Source organism: Tursiops truncatus, chromosome 1, assembly GCF_011762595.2.
Source record: "Tursiops truncatus isolate mTurTru1 chromosome 1, mTurTru1.mat.Y, whole genome shotgun sequence".
NCBI lineage: Eukaryota > Metazoa > Chordata > Mammalia > Artiodactyla > Delphinidae > Tursiops > Tursiops truncatus.
Genome location: NC_047034.1, coordinates 95,844,485 through 95,868,469, shown reverse-complemented (window position 1 = coordinate 95,868,469; position 23,985 = coordinate 95,844,485). Strand labels below are relative to the sequence as shown.

Below are 23,985 nucleotides of genomic sequence, written 5' to 3'. Positions count from 1 at the left end.
CCACCTTACACAGGCAAACTATTCCAGTTGGTACCAATTTCTTCTCCTAGTATGTGATATCATCTGAAAGCAAGCAACAAAGAATTTGAAATATTTACTAAGGACCTCCATTGGACAATTCACTGTGCTGGGCGCTGTAGCTGGATTTGTAGGGGGAAACATACTTTTCATTTCAGAATCTTAGAAAAAGGAAAATGAATAGGGAGGAAAAAATGGAAGCCATAACTGTGATATACTACATTTTACTGCATTACCTTGTAGATGTCTTTTTTTATTTTACTTTTATACTACTATTATGAATATTTTCTTTTATTCATATTCAGAACAGTGTGAAAGCTAAAATATCTTATCCTTGATTATCAAGATATAATGAAAGCTATATCTTTAGTTTGATTATAATATTGAATATAGTATTCTATAATATAAAGTGTCGGTTGTATTATATGTATTTATCATATATATTAGTTATGCAAAATAAATCTAGTAAGGAAACTTTTGAGTCCTTTTATCAATGGGTAATAATATTTAGCAAAATAAGGCTTCTACAGGGTAAAGTCCTGAGTCAGTATAGAAGAAATAGCATTGGCCTAAAAGTCAAGAAATTAACTCGGGAGTAAAGAACCAGCTGGGGGCGAGGTGGGAAGAAAAGGAAGACAGAAAAATTTTTAACTCTGATTCTGGCTATGTCTGTAGCCATCTGTGTTACTTATCAAGTCACTACATCTTTGAGCCTCTTATTCCTAAGCTATAAAGTGAGAATTTTTTGTCTGTGTCTCTTTCAGCCCTAAAATTCAAAGATTCTAATTAGTTCTCTCTTTGGGAGGCCACTTAATGCCTTAATTCACAAGAGAGCTAACTTAGTTCTCATTTCTTTTTATTTCAGACAAGATTCCTTTGCTAAGCAAAGAAAAACTACCTGTGGTAGGAATTGGAAAACATCTGTGTGGTGTGGCAACAGGTATGTAAACATACTAATAATGTCGAGACGAACACATTAAGTTTTAGCTTAACATGGTCTCAAATATTTAAAGAGTCTCTTTTCAGTAGTTTTTATCCTTTGTTTGCAACTGATTAATCTTCATAGTAGCACTGGCCCTGTATTATATCAGATTTAGAGCTTTCCTACTTATCTGCTCATTTTGGCCATTTTGCAGGATGAATTAAAGAGTTTTACGTGTAAATACTGTGTCATATGGAACCTTAAAGTTCGTTGGGTTATACTTCAACCAAAAAGGAAATAAACCATTTATGGAAACTGTATGATTCTATCCCAGAAGCTACTCATTTTTTTAGAGGAGTTGCTTGGGAAGGACTCTGAAACTTCTCCCACTAGAAGATGATTATGTATCAGGATTCTAGGGAAAACAAAAATGGAAACATTAAGATGTGCCTTACCACTTGGATCCATCGGATGTAGCATGATAAAGTAGAAAGAACATGGGCTTTGAAGTCAGATAGTACAGGGTTCAACTTTGCTGTATAACCTTGGCAGATTACTTAACCTTTCTGAGCTTTGGTTATCTCGTCTGTAAAACGAGGATAACAACATATAATTTGCCAGTTTACATATAAAGTGTCTGGCACATATCAGTGCTCAATAAATGTTAACTATTGTTATATCTTCTTCTGGCTTCCGCTAATTTCATGTCTACCCATATGGGGAACTTGGAGCCTCCATAAGAGTTATTCAAGTTGGCTGGAGATGACTTTAAGTATTATATATGTGTTGTCCTTCATAGTTTTTAGATGATTTTCACGTACCTTGTCTCATTTAACTCTCATAAAAGCCTTCTGAAGTAAGCCAGTTCTATCCTGGGGAGGAAACAAAAAATGCTCCTTTACTCCTACCCATCTAACCCAAGTTTCTCAGAAATCTTATCTACACTGGCCATTTCTCATTGTTCCACACACTTTTTCCCTCCTTGATTCACTCTATCTGAATTCTCCCTTCATCACTCTATCATCATCTTAATGAAAAATCTCTGCTATTGTTGCTTACCCTTCTGGAAATTCTGTTTTCTTCTCTTTTGTGACATTCTTTCCTGGTTCTTCCCCTACATCTGTACCATTCTTTCTGTATATCTCATGGTGTCTTTCCACTACTTGTCCTTTAAATACTAATACTCAGACCCATCTTCCACACACCTAATGTGTCTTTCCCCTTCTTAAAACTATTCAGTAGCTCCCAGTCACCTACACCTTAAAGTCTAAGCTCTTTAACATGACATCCTAGTCTTAATCTGGCCTCTGCCTTCCTCTCTTTGACACTTTCTGCCTCTATATCTATTGGTCTATACATTCTAACCCTTCCCGTATACTATAATGTGTCCATTTCTAAACTGATCAATTTCTACTCCTTCTTCAGCTCATTGTCACCACTTTCAGGGAACCTCCCTAAATAAGATACTCCTCCTTAGTGTTTATCATAGTTGCCTCTGCATATCTGGAGCTCATTGTATATTAATTTTCTGTTTATATATCTAATTCTGAATGAATTTGTTCAGAATTTATTTATTTATTTATTTATTTATTATTTGAATGAATAAATAATCTTGGCCACAAATGTGCTGTTTCCTTGTCCCTTTCTAGGTACGTGGCTTTGTCCCTCAAGTTCTCTGTAAAGGAGGGGGTTGAGATGGATTGCTAAAGCTCCTTCTGATTCTAAAATAACTTCATTCTTTTAATAATTTTTCTGATTATCCCCATTTCTGAAAACCATTTACTTAACTCCAATATAAGTAAAACAGTGACTGAATATCTTGTCAGAAAATAATAGTTTATAAAATAATAGATCAGCTATCGCCTTCTCCAAATAACACGTTCCTGATAGTTTGTTGACTTAACTTCATATATTGTACTATATATACTAGTAAAATATCAGATCATTTACTATTCACTTGTGACATCTTGGGATAATAAAGTTTAAAAATACATATGTTTTTGATTGATCAAACACAGTGTGACATTCTAATCAGACAGAAAATGTGGATTTTACAGCATATATTTGGAGTCTTTCCGGTATTGTCAATAATATAGCAGTCGTCAGTGGGAAATTATCATAATCATCAAAAATCCATTTGTTTAGTTTTTAAGTGGACTATAAATTTTTCATTTTAATATAGAGTTCACTTTTCTCTAAGTTTGTGTTTATTAATCATCATACATCCACAAAGCCTTGCACATGAAAAGCATTCAGTAACTATTTGCTGAATGAATGTATAACTATAGTAAGGCTACTCAGCAAGGCCTACTTTCCACCTTCTGACTCCACTCTTCTCAACTCTTCACTATTTGCTGTGAACATCTTATATTTCAAGACTGACACCTAACATCAACTTAGCAGATGCTTAGCCAATGCCTTTCCTCTTTCTTTCTTTGGGCTCTTTAAGCTCAAAACTTCCCTGGAATGTTAAATATAGAGACATAAATTTTTTCTATACAAGTCGTTTCCTTAACAAGGGTAGGAGAAATGAGAGCAAATTTGATTAGTTGGACAAAAAGTTTTACAAATTTTAGATCTTAAGCTTCACACAGTTTTTTGGGGGAAGTTGACTTTATGCAGAATAAATCATTAGAGAAAATGGTACAATAATGAGAAAAGGGCAAATATGAACAAAGTTGATAATACATGAAAGAATTAGTACAAGTATAGAGCTAAGTAAGTTTTTGTTGGGCTTTTAAAAACCATACTGCCTAATAAATGTAAAAATTACTTATTTTTAAAGATGATGTGGTTTGGGGGGCCACATAATTGTGTTTGCAGATCTTGCATTACGATGTTTGGTTGAAACCTATGCTGCCAGTTGTGAGGAAAGGAATGAAGAACCTTTAGCCAAACGCGTAAAGAATGATAAAACAGAAAAAGAAATTAACACTTTGGCCAAGGAAGGAAATGAAAAAAATATCCCAGAGAAGTGGACCCCTGTGGCTGGCATTGTTATTGCACTCTGTTGTCACCACAGGTGTGATTGGAGACATTATGTGGGCAAAGAATATTTCAGGGCTCTAGGCCTTGGAGCAGTGGAATTCCACTATTTCCAGCGAATGAGTAGTTGGGCGACTTGTGGGATGCAAAAAACATCTTTGGAAGCTTCAAATATCTCCACAAAAAGAAAAGATAAACAGAATGATGGCAGTGAAGAGCATGATGATGGAGGATACAGAATCACAGATGACAGCACTGAGAGTTTGCCTGGGTAAGTGACTACTTTGAAATGCACAACACTAGGGCAGAAATACTTTATTATTACTATACTTTATTTTTAGATGAATATTACCAAAAATTCATTCATGAAAATATATTTTACTAAAAAAAATATACATTTTACTAATTTTAGAATAAGTTAAAATATACACACTTTAACTGTGGCATTAATAAAACATATCTTGGGAGCATGGGACATAGCACATAGTATGTTGTGGTTTATTTAGCAGCTTATCAATGAATAAGACTAAAATAATTTGTTATAAGGTTTTACAGAATTTTAACAATGTGTTGTGTGTGTTTATTCAATTTAGGTTTCTTAATGTTGAAGAAAAGAAGAAAATAGGGCATCTTTGTAAATTGCTGATTGACCAAGGCCGAATCAACTATTTACAGCAGAAAGGATTCAATCCCGCTTTACAGTACTATACAGACCCTCTGGTGTCTTTGGAAAATGTATTGTTAACTGCTTTACCAAATCATTCTTCATCACCAGAAACAACTGCTTAATGGAAAAGAAATTTTGAACAACATCTGTCTTCCACCAAAAAAAATTTTTTAATTGTATTTTTATATTCATGAAAATATAATTTAAATAGCAGATAATATGAACTTTAAAAAATGTGGCCTCGTTGAACTTTGGTAATGGCTTTGTTTTTTACTTTAGAAGTCCAAACATTAGAGAATTCACCAAATTCCCAAAGTAATCCTCTTCAGCAGTGCATCTTGAATTATATTATCCATCAGCATTTATAGAGTTTGGTAAAGTAGTAGAGCAGTTGACTTGGTTACCTGAAACACACATAACATGTCAACATGTAACTAGCATATTAACTTTCTATTTGCATTAATTTTGGAAATTTACTTTCCTTTGGTTTTATTTAATACTTTTTATTTTTCAAGTTCAAGATGTAATAATCAATTGTCAGTTTATAACAAGGACCAATCTGAGAAGTTGGTTTATGTATGGATTTTTTGTCCAGGCAGATCTAGAAAGAATAATTAATTGTGATTATTTGTTTCTACTGCAAACAAATTCAGAGATGTTCACAATCAATTAATGAATTCACCTTCAGATTTCAAGAGCCATACCTGTGTTTAAATATTATCAGAATTTGTCCATGACAGACACCAAAACTAAAAAGATATATATACATACATACATATATATATATATATATATACACACACATATATATATATATATATATATATATATATATATTTTTTTTTTTTTTTTTTTTTGCGGTACGCGGGCCTCTCACTGTTGTGGGCTCTCCTGCTGTGGAGCACAGGCTCCAGACGCACAGGCTCAGTGGCCATGGCTCAGGGGCCCAGCTGCTCCACGGCATGTGGGATCTTCCTGGACCGGGGCATGAACCCGTGTCCCCTGCATCAGCAGGCAGATTCAACCACTGTGCCACCAGAGAAGCCCCTAAAAAGATATTTTCAAGGAAAAAAACTATTTCACTTCATTTTTTAAATTAATTATCTAGTGAGAACTTCTAAAAAGATACTTGTAAGCCTAATTCACAAATTAAATTGAAATTTGCAAATAACTTCTGAAGTTAATTAGGTGTCATATCTTTTAAAAGGTCATTTTTACATATACAAGAACAAATATATTCTCTCCTGTTTGGGAAAATAATTTGGAATAAAGTAGAAATTAGATAGTGATACCAAAAACCTCACTTTCGGGCCTCATTTAGCTCATAAGCAGTTTCTATGCACAAGAAAACATTAAACCAAACATATGGTAAGACTGTTAGTCTTTTCCTCATCTTATCCTTGGTTTATTTCTGCCTTATTTGTAAAACTTATCTTAATCATTGTACATTTGCCAAGACAAAGATACAGAATTACTGATTGTAGATATTTATAATGATATTCTTAGGTAACTATTATTTGTAGGTCTATGATTACCTTAATTATAAATTAGAAGTCTAGCTCATTTTTAGTTTCTGACCTTTCTACTTTAATCTTACATGTCTTATGAGACTGCCTAGGTTCAAATCCCAACCCTACTACTTGATCTCTTTGTGCCTCAATTCCCCGCTTAAAGTGGGCGTGATGAAGATAATAATAATACCTCACAAGGTTGTTATGAGCATTAAATGAAATAACACATTAAAATGCTTAGAACAGTTCTAAGTACAGAGTAAGTACTCAATAAATATTAACCGTTTTTAATAGTAGTAATTCATAACAATATTTTTAATGAAATAGGCAGACTTGGTTTTATTATCTCTGTTTAAGTTGTAACCTTTTTTCTCTTGTTATAAGTTCTATGTCAAATATTATTCAAATAAGGTAGTTTGTTTAAATTAGCTACTCATGCCCCCAACTCAAGAGAACATAAATGAAGATAATAATACGTCGTTCAATAATTAACCTGATTTTACTCAGTTAGGCAATGCTAATTTGTGTTATACAGTCTGTTTTGCTTCATTCAACAATTTATGCCCAGAAATAAAAGCTATGCTACAACAGGCATTATCTCTGTTATATTTCATAAAACATACACACACACACAATTATACTGATAGAGTCCTGTGGCCCAATGAATGTTTCTGACAATGATACCAAGTCCTCTATGGGAAGATAAGGTTGTTCTTCAACATGCCAGCTGTACCAAGATTATTGTTTTCCCCAACCTTGCTTATTTCCCTTAAGATTACATGAGACAGTGAATACATGGGATATGCATTATAGCTGTTTCTCGACCTGCAGAATTTGCAGGTTCAGCAAACTCCTTGAACTTTAGATTGATCTACACAACTACCTCTTCCTGCATGTCCCACAGATATATCAAATTTACTGTTAAAACTGAAGCTCATGTTCCACTTCTACCACCAAACCAGCTTCTATATTTCATTTCCCCATCTCAGCACCACCATTCATCCAGTTGCTCTAACCAGAAACAGATTCATCCTGGACTCCTCCCTCTTCTCATCTTCAGTCATCAATTCTGTCTCCTACTTGGCTTTTATATATTTATACTGTACTTTTCAAACCTAGGCCCCAAACTATTACAGCTTTTTTACATATCTTCCTCCAGTCTAACCTCCATGTTACTGTTTCTGTGACCTTGCTACAACAGATCTAATGACCTCTATTGGATGTTGGTAAAAATATTTTCTCCAGCTGAAAATACTCTTTCTTTGCTCAGATTCTACCTGTTCTTCAAAGTAACTATTTGAAGAGGTAACTAAACTCTACCTTTTAACTCAAAAATTCTTCACATTTTAGTGAATTATAAAACCATGTTTTCCATTACTATACTATTTATTTTTTTTATAAAGCTGTTTTTTTAAAATTTATATTTTATTTATTTTTGGCTGTGTTGGATCTTCGTTGCTACACACAGGCTTTCTCTAGTGAGCGGGGGTTACTCTTCCTTGCGGTACACATGCTTCTCATTGAGATGGCTTTGCAGCATGTGGGATATTCCTGGACCAGGGATCGAACCCATGTCCCCTGCATTGGCAGGCGGATTCTTAACCACTGCACCACCAGGGAAGTCCTATTATATTTTTTATTAACAGAGAGTTATGCTGTTTGTCCTCTTCCCCTAATCTTGGGTTAAGTTAAAGTCATTCCTTCCTTAGTTAAAAAAACAACAAAAAAGAGGTTTTAATTCTAAATTATCAGAGATAAAAGTGATTGAAGCCTATATATCAAAAACTCACATTTTAACTGTTGGCTAAAATCTATGTTCTCTTGATATTTTTCATTCCTAGGCACAGTAGCAAAATAGTTTTCATTCCTAGTCAAAATATTTCTTTTTGCTATTTGTGGATTATTGTAGACAAAGAGGAAATGGCAGGGAAGGTAGTGTTCATGAGTAAACTGACATGACAAACTGATAGAATGAGGTAATGAAGCTTTAAGAATTACATCTTCATTCACTTGGTCGTGCTTCAAGTGCTTGACCAAAGAAGTTTATTTCCTGACTCTACTTGAAAGATTTTCAGTATCTTTACAACCTTTCTCTCCAAGCCTTTATCAAAATCGTGAACAGATTAGAATTTCACTTTTTTTTGCTTCAACAATGTTAACGAAGAGACCAGAATTTGACAAAAGGTAAGATGGAACGAAAAGTCTATAAAGGAATTTATATATATATATATATATGCGTTCCTCTATTAAAAAGAATTCTTAACCTGTGTTATGTACAAATCTCGTACCTGCTCTCCGTGACTCCTGTATGTATGTGTGCATAAACTGAAGGCCGAATAATTCCCTTTCCTCTTCCTCATCTGTGTTTTCTCCAGGAGGAAGTGTTACTTCCAATTTCAGTGGGTTGTCTCGGAAGTTGACAAACCTAGCAGTTCACCAAAAAACAGTATTTTTATAGGTGCCATAGAAGTGTACATTTATTTTCCTGGAGAAAGATCAAGTGGTAATATACTAAATTACTCTTTTTTTTTTAACTGGTTTCAGTAACTGAACATCTTGGTGAGATGTGATATATCCCAAGAATCTTTAAATTTCTTGCCTAGAAGAAAAAAATATTAGCTTTAGACAACTTATTTTCCAAGCTTGTAAAAGCAACTATTAGTCCATAGCATATGTGTAATGTGGTACACTTTAACTTCCAAGAGCAACCCTAATGTATCTCAAATATACAGTTAATGCTATGAACTTAAATTTTCTGCATATTTTATAAAGCATGTCTTATTTATCATTGTATCATCACCATCTAGTACAAGGCTTAGTAGTTGCTGAATAAGTAAATGAATGATTTTGTTATGAAAGTTGTGGGATTTGGTGTGAATTCTCACATCTTATGCTCACTGTCAGGAAATTAAGTTTTGGAAGTTATTTGAGGGAGTTCTGTTAGTAATTAACTTAGTAAAAAGTTATATTTACCTCTAACGTAATTGCCTTGTCCATTTGTAGTTATTTAGGAGGAAAATAATCACTATTCTTATGGTTTTGGTTTATCGTGGATAAAACTGTATCGTGGATAAAGTTTGTTAGCAGTTATAGAGATGATTTTCAGGAAAATGTCACCAACACAGGGCATTCCTTAAAGCTGATAAATCCCAGTACAGCTTTAGTTTCAAGGATTCTTTCTTGAATAATTTAGACCAGTATTATATTTATCCTCTTTATAAATTATAGAATTTCAAGGTTGGAAAAGATTTTTAAATGTATTCATTTATGTGAATGAGAACTCAAATCTGTTAATAACAATTTCTTTATATTACTTTGTTCTGCAGCCAGAAAGGAACATGTCAGTTCTGTGTCTACAACTTTTACCTTAGATTGGTCATCTCTTCCATGCACACTGGAATATCTTTCAGTTTATTGTTGCTGAGAACAAGAGTACCCAGATTTTTCATATTGCTGATTGTTTCTGGCAAGCATGTTATTTTATTCCGTTGGAGCCATAATGTGTGTAGACTTTGCATTCTGAAGAATTAAGAGGTTCCTGTGATTAATCACATACAATATGAAAACCCTGGTTCTTATTAACCCAAAATATTTTTAAATGTCATCTTGTATAACATCTCCTTTAACCAGTATACATATTGAGTTAACTGACTTCACATTACCTGATTTTAGGGAAACTATAACAAGGGAGTTAATCTCTATCTACTGTATAGTTCTCATCATGTAGTGGTAGAAATTAAATCAATGTATTCTAGAATTCTTCACTATTCTCATAGGATTTCTTGCAGAAGACCTGCTAAAAGGCTATCTAATCTGAATTAGAGTCTTAAGAGGAAACTCAGAAATTATTAATATGCCCATTTAGGGCAAGGCAAGTATGCATAATGGTTAACAGCATGGACTCTGGGGCCAGGGTGCCTGGGTTCAAATCCTAACTGGCACACTTACTAACTGTGATCTTGAGCAATTTACTATCATCTCTACATTAGTTTCCTCAATGTTTTTAAAGTGCACAGAAGTGCCTGGCATGCACTAAGCAATGTTGTTATTGCTGTGGCCTATTGTCAATTTGTTCAAGTCAGATAGCCAGTTTTTCTCTCCCAAACCCGCCCCCCCTTTTCTTTTTTTGGCTGTACCACGTGGCTTGTGGGATCTTAGTGCCCTGACCAAGGATCAAACCCAACCCTCTGCAGTGGAAGCGCTGAGTCCTAACCACTGGACCACCAGGGAATTCCTCAAAACCCTTTTTTTTTTTTTTTTAATTTGGGTACATGAATATATTCTGTTAAAAAGTAGCATACATTATTTGGAACTAAATGGATCTATTGTGATTGATTATGCTTGGGGTCCCCTGTGTTTTGTTTATTCTTTCTTATTTATCATAGAGAGCTTCAACACGTCTCTTGGTAGCAAAAAAAGTTATTTATGTTACCTTTCTACAGTATCAGGAAGTTGTTCAAGTCTGTTGCTTCCCATATCAAGCCACTCAAGGGCAGGCATGTTCAACACAGCAGGAGGGATTGTAGTAAAGTGGTTCATACTCAGATCAAGGTGAGTAAGCTTTAACAAGTTGCTGAGCTGAAGAGGAAGGCAAGGTTTTTCAAAATAAATGTCAACAACGTAAACTACTAGAACACCCACAATGGTAAAGGAGATATATCACATCAAGGATTGTCTACATGATGCTTGCACTTTATTTAGTCACAGCAGTCCACAACAAATTTGAGATAACAATAATGCTAAATAACCTCCAGATAAATGAAAAACTCTCTCATAGAAAGTTCATCTATTCAAAGAAAGCTTATCTTCCAAAATAACCAAGCTCCAGGGTTTATAGCACCTGCCTGGCAGAAGCTTTTTTTTTTCTTTCTGGGAGTAAATATATGTTATGTTTTCCTTTTATCTAGTAGTTGAGATTTTCTTGGGAAAACCCAAACTTCAGAATAATAATTACTTTTGTTAACCCCCTTTCTTTGTGCCTGATGCTTTTTTCTTTTTTTTTTTTTTTTTTTTGCGGTACGCGGGCCTCTCACTGTTGTGGCCTCTCCCATTGCAGACCACAGGCTCCGGACGCGCAGGCTCAGCGGTCATGGCTCACGGGCCCAGCCGCTCCGCAGCATGTGGGATCTTCCTGGACCGGGGCACGAACCCATGTCCCCTGCATCGGCAGGCGGACTCTCAACCACTGCGCCACCAGGGAAGCCCGTGCCTGATGCTTTACATAATGTTATCTCAGTCATAGAATTTACTGTTTGGTAATTCTATTTTTAAAATGAAAACATCAATAAAACATTTATTAAGACTATATAACAACACCAGTGTGCTCAGCTTAAGAAAACAAATATATCAATATGACTGCCCTCAATGTACTTCTTCCTTCTTCCTCTTTGAAGATAACTCTATCCTGAATTTGGTATCTATTATTCCCATGCATTTTTTAAATGTTTTTATTACTATACATAAATACATGTTTTCTATATAGTTCTCTCTATATATTACTATTATGTGTATTTTTCATAAACAAAATTATCTTTATATGTTTTTGAATTTTATTTAAAGATGATGATACTGTACTTATCTTTCTTTAACTTGCTTTTTTCTCTCAATATCAGTCTTTATATGTATTCACATTGATGCATATAGCTCTAGTTTATTCATCAACTTTACAAGGTGAGTACCTTTTTTCCCTTTTATGGACAAAATGGTTTAGAGAAGCCATGTGACTAGAAATGATGGAGCTATGATGTGCACTCAAGTTTTTGTGGACCTAAAGCTGCAAAATTTCTAAATTTCTCTTTCCTCTGTAGTGAAAATTTCAAAATGTAAGAATTTAGTTAACTTTTACAAAAGACTCTCCATTTAGCTAGGCAAGTTCTATGTTTTATTTCTATCTCAGGGCACATTCAGATTCATTCCACAACTTTAACACCTCAAAAAATGCACAAATACAGCGTTTTATGGGTAATGCAAAAAAGAAGTTTTCCATTTAGTAGGTGATATTTCTCTAGCTTTATAATTCGTCATGAATGAAACACTTTTCAAAACTTGTCATCAGACTTTTAAAATTTTCAAATGAGTCAGAATAGTGTATAAAAAGATTGTTTTTACATTAGCATAAATTTGTTTGTGTGTTACAGTGTGTGCAATTTAATGGCTGAGAGTTAAATCTCCTGTTGCAGATTTCTCAGTGGGACTAGAACTCTTTGGTTTTAAAAGCTTGAAGAAAGATATTAAAACCATTATAACCTAAGTCTTAATTTTGCATATGTGAAAATTGAGACCTAGTTATGTAAAGTGGTGTGTTCAAGGCCTCACAGCTACTTAAAGGCCACACTTGGAAATAATTCCAGGCTCAAGATCTCAGTTCACTATTTGTTCCTGTAAAACGTATTTCTTTAAGTAGAGACATTAAGGTAAAGACAGGTTAAGAGACATGCCCAAATTCACATAGCTTTTTAGTGACAGAACCAAAGCTAGAAACAAAATCACAATAATTAAAAATTAGAAATAAAATGTTTATTGGCCCTCTTTTAGGTATAAAGAAATTGTCCCTGTGATCATGATTTTCATCATAATCAAGTGTATACATTTCACTAAACTGAAATAAGATCAGATGGATATAGCTATAGAAACTATGTTTTACTTGCAAGAGCAACAATAATGGGTGCATGTTTACTGGTTTGGGGAGGAAAGTGACATTCTTACCAAGATAAAGTGGGAAAGGGGAATAGTCTTTTATTTTGAGTTTTATTATTTTTCTTAACTTTTATCTTGCAAAATCATTGTTTTCAAGGCAAAGCACCAAGGAAATTTCCTTTGCTGATTCTAAGAGCCTTAAATATGCTTGAAAAATGATAGGAATGTCTATATCTCTATGATCAGTTTGGTCTTACCAAGAACAAGATATACCAAATCAAAGTCTGAGGGCTTTCCAAGCCCACTGCCTTGCTTTACTTGGTAGAGCCTAGGAAGCTAGCAGACACTTTTCCTAAACTGAAGAATTCATGTCTTTTTACTTTACCTCTATCTCAAAAGCTGATCACCTATAAAAACTAACTAATAAACAAAAGAGTTTTTCTGTCACCACATTGTGCTTTATGATAATCATTTATTCATTCAATAGGCATTAAGTAACATCTACAACCTAGGCTGTACCTTCAATTCTGGGAAGTGAAATAAATAAGATTCTCACTCTGGCCTTCAAGGAGATCACTAATGATGTCAGTACTGTAACAATAATAGAAATAGCTTTTTATGCTAAATAAATCTTTCTCTAGTTAAAAACATGCTTTATAATAATAGGAAATGGTTTTCACTAAACATTTTCTGAAATAAAATTTATAGCATTTTTCCATTAGTGTTATTTTTAATGATCACGCAGTGGAGAGGTAAACCACCAGTAGAAGGAAAATAAAATCATAAGTATTTATATCATTCTGACCTCTTGTGGAAGATCACATATATCTCTGTTAACAGCAAGTTCAAGTTTCTCCAGTCTGGCACAGTTACTTAGTTCCTTGGGGACAGTTTTGATTTTGTTGTAACTAAGAATCAGTTCCTGAAGTCTAGTGAGCAGTCCTACGGGAAAATAATACACAGTAGAGAGCAGAGGGATATAAAATAATGTTTCCAGTTATTAAGTATTACAGCATAACTTACTTGCCCGTTTCATATTGGCAAATTCACACTTAGGCTCTTCCCTTTTCCCACTGTGTGTCTTGCCCCTTCTTCAGATAAAGAGCTGGTGATTTATCAGTGCTATAGACAAAAATATTTTTTTCATTCTGTTTTATCTATACTATATCCTGACTAGTTTTCCATTTGGGGATTTTTTTTTCCTCATTTAAGAAATTATGTCTAATTTTCTTTCTTGTCTTCAATTTGTTCCCTTCTAAGAGAAATAACCAAACCAACAATATTGTTTCCAGAATCTACACAATATTATTTCCAAAGAGACTTCTCTTGCATTGAAATCTCATCTTGAATCACCTCAGTAAATCCAGAAGCTTGAATCCCCTGGAAGCTTCAGTTTAGACTAGATGTTTAAAATTTTAAGATTCAGGACTATATAAAGATGAGATCTTTATTCCATGTATCAAAAAAAATTATCAGTGAAAAACACAGGAATAAAAGCAATTTTCCTTACCAATTCCTCGAGGTATGTCTGAAATTGTGTTTCGAGATAAATCTAACACAATAAGGTTCTGGAATCTTCCAATGAACTCAGGAATTTTCACCAAGCCAGTTCTATGAAGTTGCCATTCCTGTAGCTGATTTAGTTTTAGTAGAGAAGAAGGGAGGGTCTAAACTCAAGTAAAAAAAATGAAAGTTACTATATTACTTAAATTATTTTAGTATCATGACATACAGAAATATGACTGTAGAGATACTATTTGATTTGTAAAAGAACTTAGGAATATTTTTTCTTTAATGGGTTATATTTCCAAATACTTTGTGCTACTTCTAAGTTTTAAGAACTTTCCTTTTTTGGCGGGTGCTAAACCTTCAAACCCCAATCATAATAACATAAACAGAAATAACATATTTCAGTCAATATTGCACACACAGAGCTGTGTTCTAAAGATTCTATTTTATTAGGCTTAACTAGAATACATATGTTACTGAACATGAGAATATGGTGGCTAATTGAAATTATAGAGAAACAAAAAGATCATTCTAATCAATTCAAACTTCTCTTCCCATTCTGTTTTGAAATAGTTTAGTTTTTTTAAGCAGATTTTCTTTTAATTTAAGAATTTTAAAAGTTTCAACTATACTGAACTCTATGCCTTTTCCCTTTCAGCCTAAAGTAGCCAAAAGACAAAATACAGGAGCTAACCCCCTAGCTAAATATACTGATATGTATGAAAACAAACACTGACTCAAGGGATAGAGGTGGCCTTTGTCAAACTTAGAGTAGGCCTAATGTAATTAAGCAACTATGTTTGTGTGTGTGTGAGAAACAGGGAAAGAGAGAAAGAGGAGATAATGTGAATTTGGTTGTGGACCTAAGAAAAAAATTAATATACATTTCCATTTTGTGAAGTTTTAACTGAGCATTTGCTGTTTTTTTTACTTTAAGGCCAAAGCTTTATTTAAAACACCTTCCGCTGTTTTTAGTTGAGCATTTGCTTTGAAAAAGCTACACAATTTTTGTTAAGCAGATGGTCACCTTTCTATGGAAAATGAGAAATTACTTATTAGAAGGATTAGTGGGAGAAATATTACAAATGACTTAAATTTAGGCAGAGTTCAAGCACATTGGTTGAAGTTTTGCAATAAAAAGTTGTGAAGTTACATTAATTTTCAGTTCATGTTGCCCAAATTCATTTGGTACATTATTAAAATTAGAATTCCTAACTATTCCAGACTTAAGCACATAATTTAAGAATCATTCTCTCAACTCTCCCACAAAATGCGAAATATAAAAAATCAAATATTACTTCTATAAAGCTTACCTTCCATTCCTCATTTTCTATCTTCAAAATGACCCTTCCATCTTCCCTGGTGACCTTTTCTCTTAGCTTGGTTAAGCTCACTCGTTCTTCCCAGATTCGCACTAGCCTAGGAGACCAGGAAATCATTTTAGTTCACAGGTAATGACATAGGTAGCATTCACTTTTGTATGAAAAAGTGACCCATCAAAAACAACCATTTGGGGGCTTCCCTGGTGGCGCAGTGGTTGAGAGTCCGCCTGCCGATGCAGGGGACACGGGTTCCACGGGTTTTTGTTTTGTTTTGTTTTTTTTGCGGTACGCGGGCCTCTCACTGTTGTGGCCTCTCCCGTTGCGGAGCACAGGCTCCGGACTCGCAGGCTCAGCGGCCATGGCTCACGGGCCCAGCCGCTCCGCGGCATGTGGGATCTTCCCGGACCAGGGCACGAACCCGTGTCCCCTGCATCAGCAGGCGGACTCTCAACCACTGCGCCACCAGGGAAGCCCGAGGATTTTATTTTAATGAACAGAAAACCAAATAAAAGTATATTTGCTGTCTATATATGTTTGTGTTTGCAAAACATTTCTATGGAGTCTGAGTATTTTTATCCACTGCTTGTCTGAAAGTTAATTAATCTGCTAACAAGTGCACTGTGGCAATGGGTATGTGTGGTCTTCTAGACTGAACAGCTAAGCTTCCAACAGGTGTGGTTAAGTGAGACAAAGTGTATACTGCCATCTATTCAATTACACCACGTTTTATAAAAATAGAACTATTTAAACAGTAGACATAATGATTATTAATTACTTATTACTTACTGAAATATACGTATTTCAGAGCAAGATTTAATGATGGGCAATGAAGTGTGTTATTCCCTAACGTTTAATTTCAATTAAAGAATTCATCAAGCACCCATTATATGCCAAATACTATGCTGGATATTGTGGATACAAAAAGCTCTGTCCTTAATGAGTGGGGCTAACTATTATTAAACAAGTTTATTTCCATCTCTTAAATGATTCATTAATTCTTTCTGGCTCTGTATTACTATGATCTAAGTCCAGAATGTATCACTTAATTTGGTGACCATGGGCAAGACATCTCACCTCTACGGACCTTGCCCATAAAACATGGGGTTTGGATTAAATAATATCTAAGGTCTCTTCTAGCTCTAGTATTCTATAATTCCTACACTGTTTATTTTAAGCTTGATGTTCTTTCAAAGTTTTGAACAGAAATTTTCTACCTCCTCTAAAACCCTTTTATTATAGCCTAAAGACTTTCTCCAATGTTGTTATACCAACTCTTACCCAAGTGCTTGCTTTCTTCAAGGCAGCTTGGCATCCAAAGACAGAACAATTTCTGTTTAAACTTAAGGCTTTTTGAGCTAAATCTTTAGCCTCTTTTAGCTGAGAGAAGAAGCATTAGATTACATTTTTACCCCTTGCCTGTTTTGTACAGAGAAAACTTAACACTGCTGAAATTAAATGATTCTTAACTAGACACATATAACAGGTGAAATTCAAGAGTTTAGAACCAACTTGTGATTTCTGACCACAGTTTTTTAAAAAGTGGATAGGATTTATGAGTACTCGAGTCAATAGAGAACAGAGAACAGACTTGTGGTTGCCAAGGGCGGGGTGGGGTTTGGGATTAGCAGACGCAAACTAGTATATATAGGATGGATAAACAACAAGGTCCTATTGTATAGCACAGGGAACTATATTTAATAGCCTGTGATAAACCATAATGGAAAAAAAATATATATATATACACGTATAACTGAGTCACTTTGCTGTACTGTAGAAATTAACACAACATTGTAAATCAACTATACTTCAATAAAATTTTTTAAAAAATAGTACTTGAGTCAAGTTTGTCATAATTATATAATATAAACATAATATGTGTCATAAGAGTAGTTTTACACATTTCAGTCTAGGGAAATTTAAGACCTAAGGTGAATATAAGCTTACTGAATCACATTGCTTAGGTATGAATACAAGTGAATACCAGTTCCACATTTATTAGCCGTGTGATCTTTGACAAGTTACCTAGGCCTATCCTTCAGGTTTTCCATCTTTAAAATGGAGAAAATAGTATCACCTATATGTGGCAGAGACTGCTTATCATTCCCCAGTATCTGTTACTCCTCTTCTTCCTCAGTAACAGATCCTCTAAATTTAACTGGGCACAAGACTTCATTTAGCCATCCTCCTTTGCAGTTAGGTATGGGTCATATGAAGCTTTGGCTAGTGAGATGTTAGCAGAAATAGTCATGTGTGCAACTTCCTGCTGGCTAGAATCAAGTACATTGGCCACAGTTGGTGTATCTATGTATTTGGGGCCATGAGGTGACTAAAGTCCATTCCTAAAGGAATGGAGACTGTGCACAGTTGAACAACAAGATAAAAGCCTGAATGTGTGACTCAATGCAGTGCTGTGCCAGCCCTCTTCTTTGCTGGGAGAATGCCAGTTATTTCTAAGTGTTTACACTTCCTCCAAGTTACCCAAGTATAAATCTTAATTTGTCTAAACCAATCATACAATCTCATTTCCCTGGAAGGTAATTGGATTAGGGGTGTACTAATGACCCAATTCTGGCCAATGAGAGGTGATGGAGAAGTTTGATGGAGACCTCAGAAAGGTTTTCTCATTCTTAAAGAAGATACAGAAATAAATAATTCCTGCTCTTCTGATAACATAATGATGCCTGGCTGTGATGCCTGGAAGTATACCAGTCATCCTGTGACACTGAGAGAAGCTAACCTGAGGACTAAACTGACACACTGATAAAAAGAAGCTGAGTCTTTAAAACTGTTGAAGCTTTGGAATTGCCTTACCTCAGGACTTCCTTATTGTTTAACCCATTTTTAGTTGAGTTTTCTGTTATTTGCTGACACAAGACCATTTTTCTAAATGAGATATAACTGACATATAACATTATATTAGTTCTAGATGTACAACATAATGGTTTGATATTTGTACATATTGCAAGACTATTTAATGTTTAGAAAGAGACCTAACAAATGATAACTGTAGGGGGCTATGTGGAATCTATGAGGAAAGGGGCTATCCTTGCAAGAGTAGTAGGATAATTTGGAGATATCCAATGAGGAAGGTAGGTTGGTATCAATGAGGCAGAGGAAGTGAGAGCCGAACTACTTAAGTATAGCCCAAATAGAGGAATCAGGTGATCCACAGGGGCCCTGGCTGGAACTCACAGCTATTTAAATAGGTGAGAATCTACCGTACCTTCTACTGCCAGTTGTTGTTTTAGATCCTAGAAAATATAATGTTGAACAAACAATCTCTGAAAAGTAGACTAAATGATACTAATCAAACTTTGATGAAGTTGAACAGACTCCTAGGACAACTACTATTTTCAGTTACAGACACTTGTATTTTTTGTGGCCCCCATCACATGGCCACACTTAATTGTCAGGTGCTTCCTTTAGTTATATTTTGGGTTTTCAGTAAACAGAAACCTCTATCAAATTCAATAATAGGCATTTAATAAATACTATTTTTAATAATAAGGATGTTATGAATTTTTGCTAATTCAAGATAATAAACATGTTATAGCATACTTTTGTCGAAATTCCTTCTCTCGCTTCAGGTCTTCATTGTATTTCTTTATTCTTTTCTCCCAAACTTCCTTTACAGCATTGACAGCCCCAGTACAAACCACATTGTCTGACATGACTCCTCCACATTGTCACAGAGTCACCAACTTCATTTTGAATAGCTGAATCACAGATGCCATCTCAGAAAGGGCCTGATTGTACCAGAGGGAAAAAAAAAAACAGTAATGTTTCAGAATGTTTACTGAGTACCACAATGATCGTAATAGCTTTTTATTGAACACATTCCATGTTCCCAAAACTATTTTATGCACTTTACATGCCATATTTCACTAAATAATTCTCATATAAATATCATGACATGGGTACTTTTATTGTCTCTAATACACATGAGAAAACCGACCCCTAAAAAAGGTGGGCAATTGGTTAAGGTCTCATCTCTAATAAGTGGCAGAGGGGGGAACTGATGCCAAGTCTACTTCCTTTGTTACTATTAATTCACAATAATGAAAAACTGCAACTGGTTTACGTGTCCAATTATAAGGAAATGTTTAATAATGGATAGACAAGATAAGCAGGTATCTTGGTATATCTGCTTAATCTAAATGCTATATGTACAAGCTGGAATTCAGTTAAGTGGGATATATTGGTATTGTTTTCTCTTGTGTAAAATAAATTGCAAACCGGACTCATCTAACACTGAGGATTGTGATGTGAATCTCAGAAATGAGAGGAAAATAATAATAGGGGAATGGTTATGTAAATTATGGTAGATCTATCTGATGGAATGCTCTTTGTCTTACAAATAATAGTATTGATTTTTCACCAGATTATATTAGTAATAATGAAAATATTTGATTCACAATTAATTTAACTATTTTGTTCAAAATTCAAGAAGTCAAAGATGTCCACAATTACCACTTCTATTCAACATTATACTGGAATGTAATAATGCAAGAAAATTAAATAGAAAGGTATAAAGTTTGGAAAGGAAAAAGTGAAATTTGCAACAGTATAGGAAAAAAGGTACTCTCATGCACTAAAGGTGGCAGTATATATTGTTATATTCTCTATGGAGAGAATTTTAGTGATATCTATCAAACTTACAGAGCCACATTCACACTCATAAGAATATATACTGTAAATATTTTCAACTGTAAAATGACATATTACAAAGTTATTCACTATGGTGTTTTTCATAACAGCAAAAGATTGGAAACAACATACTTTCCACCAATAAATTATAGTACATGCATATCATGGGAAATTATATAGCTCCATAAAGAAGGAAAACCTTTTTTTTTTTTTTTTTTTTTTTTTGGGTACGTGGGCCTCTCACTGTTGTGGCCTCTCCCGTTGCGGAGCACAGGCTCTGGACGCGCAGGCTCAGCGGCCATGGCTCACGGGCCCAGCCGATCTTCCCGGACCGGGGCACGAACCCGTGTCCCCTGCATCGGCAGGCGGACTCTCAACCACTGCACCACCAGGGAAGCCCTGTAAAGCATTTTATATACTGATATACCATGATCTCCAAAATGTATGACTATGACAGTTTATTGTCCATTCTAATTAATATGGATACTTGGGTCCCAGATTTTTGCTATTATGAGTAATACCGTTTCTAAAATTCCTGTTCTTATCTTCTTGTTGCTCAAGTGGTATTATTCCTATTGTGTATATACCCAGGACTAGAATTGCTAGATCACTGTGTATGTGACTGTTCAAATTTTTAAGATAGAGCCCAATTGTTTTCCAAAATGATTATGCCCATTTATACTCTTACTACAACTGTATAAGTGTCCCCACTGATGTATATCCTCACCAATACACTACTACATAAAATGATATCTCATCATGGTCATCATTTACGCTTTCCTGATTAATAAATGCTCCAGGCTACTAAACAAAGATTGTCCAGTTGAATAAAAGACAAAATCTTGCGTATTGTTTACAAAAGGCACACCTAAAACATATAGAAAAAAATGGAAATACAAAAAAGAAAAAGATCACTCCTAGGTTTATACTCAAGAGAAATGAAAATATATGTTCACACAAAAACTTGTACATGAATGTTGATAGTAGCATTATTCTAAGAGCCCTAAAGTGGAAAACAAATGGCTATTAACTAACGAACGGATAAACAAAATGTGGTGTATCCATACAATGGAATGTTATTCAGGCATAAAAAGGAACAAAGCACTGATACATGCTACATCATGGAGAAATTTTGAGTAAAATTATGCTGATAGAAGCCAGACACAAAATACCACCAATTGTATAATCCCATTTATATGAAATGTCCAGAATAGGCAAATCCATGAAGAAAGAAAATAGATTAGTGATAACCAGGGGCTTTGCAGAGGGGGAAATAGGAGTGATTGCTAAGAGTACGAAGTTTCTTTTTTGAATGATGAAAATCAACTTTTTGAAATAAATCAACCTATGATAAAGCAAAGATTTATGGCTAACAACCAGAATGTAATAAATGTGGTATATCTTGAAAATATAAAAATAAAAGTACTTTTAATAGAATGTGGAAGAAGGAAATGGGGAAGTAGAGGGTAGGAGAGTCAAGAGATACTGTCTATACTTTATGGAACAAGAAATAGAGATTTAAGTTATAAGGCAATCAAAAGAAATTAAAATAGGGATATAACTCTATGGGGGTGCAAGTGAATTTAAGCATCATCTTTCATAATGAAACTCCATAGATAATGTCTAAAGCTGAGAAGACACAGCATAACTGCCTTTGGAAAAAAAAAATGTATTATGGAGATAACCACTGAAAACTAATCCTGAAATAGTTAAAATGGTTACTTCACAACGAAGGAGGCAAGAACATACAATGGAGAAAAGACAGCCTCTTCAATAAGTGGTGCTGGGAAAACTGGACAGCTACATGTAAAATAATGAAATTAGAACACTCCTTAACATCATACACAAAAATAAACTCCAAAAGGATTAAAGACTTAAATGTAAAACCAGACACTATAAAACTCTTAGAGGAAAACATAGGAAAAAACACTCTGACATAAACCACAACAAGATCTTTTTTGACCCACCTCCTAGAGTAACAGAAATAAAAACAAAAATAAATAAATGGGACTTAATTAAACTTAAAAGCTTTTGCACAGCAAAGGAAACCATAAACAAGACAAAAAGACAACCCTCAGAATGGGAGAAAATATTTGCAAATGAAACAACAAAGGATTAATCTCCAAAATATACAAGCAGCTCATGGAGCTCAATATCAAAACAACAAACAATACAGTTAAAAAATGGGTGGGGGCTTCCCTGGTGGCGCAGTGGTTGAGAGTCTGCCTGCTGATGCAGGGGACACGGGTTCGTGCCCTGGTCCAGGAAGATCCCACATGCCGCGGAGCGGCTGGGCGCGTGAGCCATGGCCGCTGAGCCTGCGCATCCGGAGCCTGTGCTCCGCAACAGGAGAGGTCACAACCGTGAGAGGCCCGCGTACCGCAAAAAAAAAAAAATGGGTGGAAGACCTAAATAGACATTTCACCAAGCAAGACATACAGATGGCCAAGAGGCACATGAAAAGATACTTAACATCACTATTAGAGAAATGCAAATCAAAACTACAATGAAGTATCACCTTACACCAGTCTGAATGGCCATTATCAAAAAATCTAGAAACAATAAATGCTGGGAAGGGTGTGGTGAAAAGGGAACCCTCCTGCACTGTTTGTGGGAATGTAAATCGATACAGCCATTGTGCAGAACAGTATGGAGGTTCCTTAAAAAACTAAAAATAGAACTACCACATGACCCAGCAATCCCACTACCGGGCATATACCCTGAGAAAACCATAATTCAAAAAGAAACATGTACCACAATGTTCATTGCAGCACTATTTACAATAGCCAGGACATGGAAGCAACCTAAGAGTCTGTCGACAGATGAATGGATAAAGAAGATGTAGCACATATATACAATGGAATATTATTCAGCCATAAAAAGAAACGAAATTGAGGTATTTGTAGTGAGGTGGATGGACTTAGAGTTTGTCATACAGAGTGAAGTAAGTCAGAAAGAGAAAAACAAATACCGTATGCTAACACATATATATGGAATTAAAAAAAAAAAGGTACTGATGAACCTAGGGGCAGGACAGGAATAAAGAGGCAGACATAGAAAATGGACTTGAGGACATGCAGTGGGAGGGTAAAGCTGGTGCGAAGTGAGTAGCATCGACATATATACACTACTGAATGTAAAATAGTTGGCTGGTGGGAAGCAGCAGCATAGCACAGGGAGATCGGCTCTGTGCTCTGCGATGGCCTAGAGGGGTAGAATAGAGAGGAGGCGACGGAGACTCAAGAGGGATGGGATATGGAGACATGTGTATGCATATGGCTGAGTCGCTTTGTTGTGCAACAGAAACTAACACAGTATTGTGAAGCAATTATACTCCAATAAAGATCTATTTTAAAAAATGGTTACTTCTAGGGTGATAGAAATGGGGTGGATAATATTGCTTTTCATTATTAATCTCTAAATTACTGATTTCTTTAAACTAAAAGTATGCAGTGTGTGTGTGAGAGAAGGACAGAGACAGAGAGTGGGAGAAAAATGTGTTGCTGTTACAGAGGGAAAAAGTTTAATGTTTCAGGATGAATGTATAAGTGCCAATATGCAGAAAATTATTAGGAGGAGGTCCTTATTTTAAGCAATGCATGTGGAATTTAAACAGGAACAGATCTGCAAGATCTTTTTGCCATCAAGAAACCTTGGGATATTTATGCTAATAATCCAACCCCCTGTCCAGTTACAATTTATTATCTCAGATGTAAGCAGGTTTGAAGTAGTTATTTATCAAATAATAAAGTTTAAAATCTCAAGTAT

The 23,985-nt window shown here is 34.9% G+C and overlaps 2 protein-coding genes across 11 annotated transcripts in view; one reads left to right on the top strand and one right to left on the bottom strand.

The window, feature by feature from the left end:
• The window catches only part of TRMT13 (tRNA methyltransferase 13 homolog), a 28,243-nt gene extending 18,682 nt beyond the window's left edge, over nucleotides 1-9,561 (top strand). For 3 of the 8 annotated variants that reach the window (XM_019919244.3, XM_019919242.3, XM_019919243.3), the window contains 3 exons: nucleotides 884-958; nucleotides 3,764-4,196; nucleotides 4,519-6,695. In XM_019919244.3, the coding sequence (XP_019774803.1) occupies nucleotides 884-958; nucleotides 3,764-4,196; nucleotides 4,519-4,714 (704 nt within the window). In that variant the 3' untranslated portion in view covers nucleotides 4,715-6,695. The other 5 variants (XM_073810448.1, XM_073810452.1, XM_073810470.1 and 2 more) reach the window with 5 other exon arrangements.
• The window catches only part of LRRC39 (leucine rich repeat containing 39), a 35,835-nt gene continuing 16,710 nt past the window's right edge, over nucleotides 4,861-23,985 (bottom strand). For 2 of the 3 annotated variants that reach the window (XM_073810489.1, XM_033863004.2), the window contains exons 3-10: nucleotides 19,129-19,316; nucleotides 15,562-15,667; nucleotides 14,250-14,406; nucleotides 13,545-13,681; nucleotides 10,536-10,681; nucleotides 9,470-9,622; nucleotides 8,392-8,528; nucleotides 4,861-4,996 (exon numbers count right to left, since the gene is read on the bottom strand). In XM_073810489.1, the coding sequence (XP_073666590.1) occupies nucleotides 4,941-4,996; nucleotides 8,392-8,528; nucleotides 9,470-9,622; nucleotides 10,536-10,681; nucleotides 13,545-13,681; nucleotides 14,250-14,406; nucleotides 15,562-15,667; nucleotides 19,129-19,241 (1,005 nt within the window). In that variant the 5' untranslated portion in view covers nucleotides 19,242-19,316 and the 3' untranslated portion in view covers nucleotides 4,861-4,940. The remainder of the gene's footprint in view (nucleotides 4,997-8,391; nucleotides 8,529-9,469; nucleotides 9,623-10,535; nucleotides 10,682-13,544; nucleotides 13,682-14,249; nucleotides 14,407-15,561; nucleotides 15,668-19,128; nucleotides 19,317-23,985) is intronic. The other variant, XM_073810495.1, reaches the window with a different exon arrangement.